Consider the following 8,230-nt stretch of genomic DNA (forward strand, 5'->3'; position numbering starts at 1 on the left):
AGTCTGGCCTGCCAGCTCCTCACTGCCCTGTGCTGTCTAACTCTCTGTCTTACTCCTCGGCCTTTGCCGATGCAGTTCCTCCACCGCATGCCTTGTCCTGTTTGCCTCTCCAAACCCTTCCTGACTGTCAGGGCCCAGCTTTGGGAAGTGCCTGCTCACGTTTCTTAACGGTTTTACAAGGACAGATACGAATGCAGAGAATATCAAGTCCTCCATTTCCCTACTTCTCCCTCCTGTTGACGGAGCGGCCATCTTGGACTTTGAGATGGAAGCTGGGTATTGAGATGGCAGGACAGCAAGCTAGAAGGAGACTGGGCCCTGGGCAACCGTGGGGAGAAAAGTCACCGTATTCACCTCACCAGCAGCTACCCATGTGGACTTTTCAGTGTGAGGGAAATCAGTTCTGGGAATGTGTCTGTTCCTGTTATTCCGAGTCTCTTTTGCTAACAGCAGTCAAACCTGAAACTCAACCAATGCCGTGACCTGACCTGGGAATCACGAACCCTAACCCTCACCTAGAGTGTGGTTGTCAGGATGAAAAGAGCTGAATTTTGCTCAACACCCAGCAAGTACCTGGCGTATGGTAAGGGTCCAACATGTGTATAATGGATGCTCGGCTGTGCCATGCAGCTCTTTTCTTCAGGACCAAGGTGCCCATGCGCTCAGCTGCTGGGGGTGGGGGTGGGCGTGTCACCCTGCTGGTCACTCAATGCTGAGTCCCTCCCCAGGAAACTACCTTAGCCAGATGCAGCTGCTTCACCTAAGGATATGTCCCTCCAATAGGGCAGCCTCAGCACAAAATGTCAAGACCCCTTGCCTCATTTCTGGACCTGAGCCAGCTATCAAACCCAAAATCTATGGACTGAAGAAGATGCTGTGTCCGCAGAAGGAAGGGTCTTGTAGCACTGTGGCAAGTGGGGTATATGGTCAGAATTCCCTTGGCCAACTAGCCAAGATGGGTTGGTCTGACCCTTCAAGTCGTAAAGTCAAGAGAGCCCAATAGCCATTCATTGGAAGTGGTTCACCTAGCAGCACACATGAGCAGAACCAGGAGGCTCCAACCAGCCTCCTGGATGCATGGCCCAGACCCCCATACCATCCTCTGCTGCGGCACCAAGGCTTGTCCCTCAGCTCACACCAGGGCTGCGTGGGCGGGTCCCTTGTGATCTCCTGACAAAGGAGGGAGATGCCTGAGCTGGGCTCCAGGACGTGTGGCTCGGGGTTTGGGTACAAGTCCAAACCGGACAGCGATTGAACGAGAGCCCTGCTCCAAGGGGTTGTGGAGACAGTGGTGAGGAGTCCTCCCAATGGACAGGGCTTTGGACGGGGCACCTGGTCAACCTCCTCATGCGGAAAGAGAAGTGTTGGGGAGTAAGAGCATACATGCAGTCATGGGCAGTGGAGAGTAGCTTGCCTGCTTGGTCGGAGGCTAACAAGAAGGATTAGAAGGCTGGGAGCAGAGACATCGGGGGAAGAGGCAAGTCGATGGCCTGCGGGAGTGGGCGCAGAGTGGGAAGACATAAGGCACGCTTATGTTTCCCAGCATGCACCCATCACGGAACAGTGAGACTTGGCCAGTTGACATCAGCCAGTCTCTGGCCAGCCCAGCGCTGGTACGATGGCACATGCATGAAGTAGCCATGTGGCCTGGGCAGGGACTATGGGTAGACCCACTCGCCCAGGCTTCCCAGGCTGCTGACATGCCTGCTTGCGAGCAATAGCAACCCGCTGTTTCCTGAGAAACCCAACTGGCAACTCGGCAGCAAGTGGATCACGCAGGGTCCCTTCTCTTCTGCAGAGACCAGCAATCTCTCCTGACCAGAATTCACACATGTTCTGCGTGTGTGTGGCCTTTTCTGCCCACAAACCTTCGGCCAGAGTCGGCACCCACGGGCTCCCAGAGGGTGTGATCCTCCGACACAGGACACCGCATGACATCACATTAGACCGAGGGACCCTCTTTACAGGAAAGGAAGTGTGGGCGGAGCCTGTGGCCATGGGTCCTCTCCATGTTCCCCCACCAGTTGCTGGGGGTGTGCTGGCCTGGCAGATGCCTGAGCAATGAGCCTCTTGAAGGTGCAGGGGCGGTGTCGGCCTGGAGACCATATCCTGCTTGGATGGGCACTATCCTTTGTACCAGTGGCCGCTAAGGGGTGCTTTGTCCCCCAGTCTGTAACCTACACAGATCCAGGAACGAGGGGGAGGAGGAGGAGAAGGAGGAGGAAGAGGAGGAGTAGGAGGAGGAGGAGGAGGGGGAGGGGCTCCACTACCTCCCCCTAGTGACTCACTGGGGAGTTTTCCTTTCTGTGTCTGCAACTCTGAGCTCCGCTGGCCTGGAGTTCCTGGTTTCCAGGAGGTGGGGGAGGCGGCCCACACACCCACTCCATGCCGGTAGCTTCATATAACTTGTCACTTCATCCTGACCACTCTGCAAAGTGGGTCTTTGTTAGTTTAAGACACCGAGGCTCAGAGAGGCCAAGTGACTTGCCCTAAGTCACACAGCCAAGAAGTGGCAGTGCTGGGATCAGAACCCTGGTGTGCAGGTCCCCAAGACTGTGTCTCAGGATTCTGCAGCCGTGGGGACACGTGGGGGTGGAAGGCAGGGGCCGTCCGTGTGGAGTCAGGAGCAAGGGCGTGGCAGGGGGAGCTCCTGTGGGAGCGGGGGAGGGGCGGGGCTGAGCGCTGTCGTGGAAAGCCCCAGTCACCCCTAGTTGACCGCGGGTGACAGATCAGACTCTTTGTTTTGCTTGTTTACTTCCTGTTGCTTTCCTGTTGGCTGAGGGCCTGGGTTTTGAGGAGGGCTCTGGCCGGGGTACCCCTGCTGGGGGAGGCCACGTGGATGCTCAAGAGGCTGGAGAGAGGCCAGCCTGCACAGTCCCCGCGGTGGAAGGCCAAAGGGGGGCCATGGGCTCCCGAGACCCGGGCCGAGGCTGCCTTCTCCTCCCCCACTGTCTCTTCGCTTTCCTCATCTCTCTTGGGCCAAAGAACCAAACACACAGCCTCTCCGCTCCAGCTGCTCCCTGGGTTTCAGACCCTGCTGCCCCTCTGGGCACGGGCTGTCTTCTTGTTTGCCATTTGGACCAAAACAAAAGTCCTAGAATTTCCCCTCAATTCTTCCTGAGTCCCCTGGGCTCCAGGATGGTCCCTGAGACACCCCGGCCACGGCCCCAGGAGGCACTTGGACCCTCGCCTCCCTCTCACCCTCCAGTCTCCTCTCTCACCAAGCCCCATCCATCTTCTTTGTTTGCAGAGCCCCCTCCCCTTCCCTCCCCCCCACCCGACCACCGGCTCCTGCCTGGCCCATGCAGAGCCTCCCCATGGCCCCCTGCCTCCACTCTGCCCTTCCAACCCGGCTCCCGTGGCGTCCCCTTGTCCTGGGGATAAAGACTCCAAATCTTACTGGGCCCAGCCGTCCTGCTGGTGCAGCCCGGACCTCACCACACTCCGTGCCCCGCCCCCGGCCCTGGACTCGAGGCCTCCCTGGCCGCCCTTCACTTGCTCTCGTGTGCTCTTTCCCACAGGCCTTTGCATGTGCTGTTCCCCGAGCCTGGAATAACCCTCCTTCCCCCCTGCAGGAGCGCCTCTCCTTCCTCTCCAGGTCCTCGGTGCCTCTGTGCTCCTCCTTCCCGCTCACTGCAGCAGGCCTGGGATCGTGTGGCTCCGTAACCTCGCCACGCCGCTGGTGAAGGAAAGGGGTGCTAGTTGCGCACCTACTATGTGCCAGGCCCTGTGTGCTCTAGGCCGGTGGTCGGCAAACCGCGGCTCGCGAGCCACATGCAGCTCTTTGGCCCCTTGAGTGTGGCTCTTCCACAAAATACCACGTGCGGGCACACACACCACACACACACACACACACACACACACACACACACACGTACGTACAGTGCGATTGAAACTCCGTGGCCCATGCGCCGAAGTCTGTTTTCGACCTGGGCGAGTCTATTTTGAAGAAGTGGCGTTACAACACGCAAGGGGCCAAAGAGCCGCATGTGGCTCGCGAGCCGCCGATTGCCGACCGCTGCTCTGGGCTCTTCCCATCCGCTGCCTCGTGTGATCCACACGGCAGCGGTAGGATACCACAGGTGTTTCTAATCTCACTGTGTAGACAAGACGCCTGAGGCTCAGAGGGGGGACGGGACCTGCCCCCGGGGACACAGCTGGCAGGTGGTGGGGCCGCGATTCGCACCCGGGTCCCTCTGGCGCACCCAGGCCTTGACGCTGGTGTTAGTCATTCGAAGCCAGAGCGACACTCAGACCATCGGAACCCACTCAGATGCTCGCACCGGGCCCTCTGACTCGGGGATGCCGGCCCTGGCTGCGCGACTGAGACTGGAGACAGATGCAGGATAATAAAGTCTGCAGTCCCAGCCCCTGTCTCGTTAGGGTGAGAGATAAAGCCTGCAGTCCCAGCCCCTGTCCCGTTAGGGTGAGAGATAAAGCAAAGCCAGCAGCATGCAGCGGGGACACTGAGGCACGGGCGGGGATGGAAGCGGTTCTCCCGGGAGCGTGGGCTGCTCAGGGGGCCTGGGGCTGCTTGCCTCTCTCTCACTTCGGCTCCTTTGTGGTCTGACAGGTCGATTCATGGGTCCTCTGGCCCCACTGTCCCTCTGTTGGGGCCCTTACCCAGCAGGGGGCAACCGGCCACGTGCATTGGACCCCGCAGGACAGTCTGACAGCCCCCAGACAGCTGCCCCACCACGTGGTACGTAGGCCCTTCTGACCTTCACCTACTGGTTAAAAAGTGGGGGTTTCTCTCCCCAGCCGCCCCACTTCAGACTTGAGGACTCTGAGCTCAGGGAGTGTGAGAAGGACATGGGCAGAGAGGGTCTGCTTCTCATTCCAAGCCTGTTTCAGGCACTGGCGTGGCTCATAGGGGTAGGTTTTTAACAACAACAACAACAACAACAACAATAACAATAACAATAGACAGTAGTAAAACACGAAAAGCCCAGCATGGTAATAACAATCCCCAAGAGCTCTGTTGATTCCGCACTTGGCTCTGCCTTTCACACCTCCCAGAGGCACCCTGACACCGGCCACACCCGGCCCGCGCGGGGCTGCCCTCTGCCCTGGCAGGCGGCCGCCTGTGGCCGGTGCAGCCCGGCCATCTGCCCCGCTCCTCCCCACTTCCCCTTTGTCCTTCCTCTTTCCCAGCGTAATTTTAGCACCCGTCCTGCTTGCACCCTGCTCCCAGGGCAGCGGGCCCGGTTCCTCTTTTCCAGGGCACCCGGAGGTGCTGTCCTGCGCCCCACGGCAGCAGCTCGGGCTCCGGAGAGGCGGTGGGAGGGCCGCTGGGCCGAGGCCTGTCTGGGGGAGCTCCCGCCCCAGCCTGCCCCGCGGGTGTGAGCACCGAGCAGCGGCCGCGTGTGGCTTCCTACCCACCACGGAGCTGCCTCCGCTCCATTTTTAACTGCACCTGCCTCCCGCCCCCTCCCGGCACGGCCACGGGTCATGCTGGGGTTCGTTGCCTGGGCCCCTCACCTTCCCGGCAGGCCCCAGGGAAGAGGGCCTGGCCTGCTTCTGACGTCGCACACCCATGGCTAGAGGAGGGACGGCAGCCCTGGGGGACCTATACCATTGACCTGCCCATTGTACAGGTGGGAAAACTGAGGCCCATCCTAGCCCCTGGCGGGTTGGTACAGAGCTGTTGGGACTGAGCCAGGTCTGGCTGACTCTAAGTCCTCATTTAGTTTAGGGCAGGCAAGGAGGATGGTGCCACGTTAGGTGACAAATTGGAGCTCAGAGGAGTAGTCACCTCGCCGTGGGGTGATTAAGACCCTGTCTGGCCCTAACCGGTTTGGCTCAGTGGATAGAGCGCCGGCCTGGGGACGGAAAGGTCCCAGGTTCGATTCCGGTCAAGGGCAGGTACCTTGGTTGCGGACACATCCCCAGTAGAGGGTATGCAGGAGGCAGCTGATCAATGTTTCTCTTTCATCAGTGTTTCTAACTCTATCCCTCTCCCTTCCTCTCTGTAAAAAAAAAATCAATAAAATATATTTAAAAAAAAAAAAAAAGACCCAGTCTGAGCAACAGAGGAATGCTTGTCCCATTCTCCTTCTGCTTCCTCCAGGAAGTCTTCCCAGATCTCCCCTGCTCATGTGGAAAGAGTGGCTTCTTGCCACGCACCAGGTCTAAGCCCGTTTGCACACCTGTCCTGGGCCACTGCCCTGCAGATATGTTCCCTTCTCCCCCATATTGCAGACCAGCCGCTCCCCTGGGCTGGACCAGGGTCTGCCGTCCCAGCATTGCACAGCACAGGGCGGACCATGGATAGGATGAATGAGAGAATAGAAGAAGCGATCAACGAAGACCTCGTATCTTCCAACAGACGGCTCCTGTAGACCCCGTTGAATCCATTCCTCCTGGGCCGGCCTAAAGCAAAGCCTCGACCCCCCTCTGGCCTCCCTGCCCCGCCCCCACACCAGCCCCAGGGAACCTGGGCTCTCTCTCCGCTCAGAGGCCTGGCCCTATTCTGCCACTTACTGGCCGCCAGCTTCTTCTGGGGAGCCCTTTTCCGCCCTCGCATCCTGGGGACAACCTCTCCATTCCTAAGGACCCCGCAGGTGAGGACCCCAAAGAACAGAGTGATAATGACGGAAAGACGGGCCTGTGGGGGACCCCTGTCTCTTCCGCCCCTCGCATCCGCCGGGTGGCCCTGAGTCAGGCGCCCGCCGATCCTCACTGGTCTCCTCTTGCCCAATATTAAGGTGACCAGATGTCCCGCTTTTGGCGGGACAGTCCCGCTTTTTAACCATTTGTCCCGCGTCCCACGGCATTTAAAACAGTCCCGATTTTTGGAAAGAATCGAGACTGTTTAAAAACGCTGCGGGACTTGGGACACATTGTTAAAAATCGGGACTGTCCTGCCAAAAGCGGGACATCTGGTCACCTTACCAATATGTGCTCCCTGAGCCCGGACTGTCCGTGAGCCCCTGCTCCCTGGCCCCCGGGAAAGCCAGGTGGGGAGAGCCCACCGGCCGGGAGGCAGGAGGCAGGGAGTGACCCGCAGGCCTGTCCCCCGCTCAGGCCTCCTCTGCTCCCTCTGTCACTGGGGCTGTTGAAATGGACCTGTGGTTCCCTGTCTGTGGGGCGAGGGGCTGCCTCATGTTAGGATTTCCTTGCAGAAAGGGTTGTGCTGCTGCCAGCGTGGCACCTCTGGGCCTGGGGCCCCGGGCGGCTTCTGCAGCCCTGGCCTTCAGGACGTCCGGGCAGCGCCGGGCACTCCAGACGCGGGCGCAGGGATCGGCCCCGCTCCTCCGTCCCGGCGAAACGCGCAGCCCGTTCCTCTCCCTTCCTCTTTCCCTCGGACACAGGGTCCTGCTTCCTGGGGATGGTCTCCGCCACCGTCCTCTGCTGCCTGGTCCTGCCCCTCCACGGTGCCCTGCTCCCCAAAGGCCACCTTCACCTCCCAAAGGCCAAACGGGGGCCTCAGGGCCTTTGTACACGCAGACAGGCTCACAGCGACCAGCAGACCACCTTTCTCAGCCCCCCTCCGGGCCTGTGCACCATCTGTCCCGTCCTCCTTCAGGTCTGCCCGGGGGGCCTCTCCAATACCTGTCCCATCCATCCTCCTCCTCCTGCTTGCCTGTCCCTCATTCCGCTGGTTGCTACCTGACGCGAGTGCACTTCCTGTCTGTCTCTCCTGTGGAAAGCAAGTTCCGGGGGGCAGGGACACGCCCGCTCTGGTGCCTGTGTTCCCGGCTCCCGGGGCCCAGCTTGGCAGCGGGCCTGAGCCCGGCCCACGGGCTGAGCTTCTGCATTCCCACCTGTGTTACCGCTGCTCACACACCCATTCCTGCCGGGACCCCGACAGGTGCATTGTCCCCGTTCTACAGAGAGGACACCGAGGCCCAGAGAGGCCGTCCCCAGTGCTCACCTGGGTGGCACAGGTCCATTCCGAAGCCTCGTGGGGAACCGTGGCCCGTGGGTGCCCCTCGAACTGCTGGCCCCGCTGCTGCTGGCCCGGCAGGCAGAGATGTGTCACCTCGGCCGCAGCAGGCCCCTTCCCGCTGCTCGCCCCGCCCCGCCCAGCCCGTGTGGGGAGGAAGTCCTGTCCTCGCAGGGGCTGTGCGTGGGCCCCTGACGTAGCGCTTCCTAAAAAAACGGAGTTTCAAGCAGCAGGCTCTCTCTCCGTTTCGGGTGTGAACAAGGGAGGGATAGAGGCCAAAGAGACGAAAGGGGGGGGGATGGGTAGGGAGGAAAAGCAAGACACACACACACACACACACAC

At 60.3% G+C, this 8,230-nt stretch overlaps 1 protein-coding gene across 1 annotated transcript in view; it reads right to left on the bottom strand.

The window, feature by feature from the left end:
- CYTH4 (cytohesin 4) overlaps window positions 1-8,024 on the bottom strand; it is a 30,346-nt gene extending 22,322 nt beyond the window's left edge. Inside the window, exon 1 of the mRNA XM_036457945.2 lies at window positions 7,877-8,024. Within this exon, the coding sequence (XP_036313838.1) occupies window positions 7,877-7,895 (19 nt within the window). The 5' untranslated portion in view covers window positions 7,896-8,024. The remainder of the gene's footprint in view (window positions 1-7,876) is intronic.
- Window positions 8,025-8,230: the final 206 nt, after the last annotated feature.

The sequence above is a fragment of the Pipistrellus kuhlii genome, unplaced genomic scaffold, assembly GCF_014108245.1.
Source record: "Pipistrellus kuhlii isolate mPipKuh1 unplaced genomic scaffold, mPipKuh1.p scaffold_m20_p_3, whole genome shotgun sequence".
Classification (NCBI taxonomy): Eukaryota; Metazoa; Chordata; class Mammalia; order Chiroptera; family Vespertilionidae; genus Pipistrellus; species Pipistrellus kuhlii.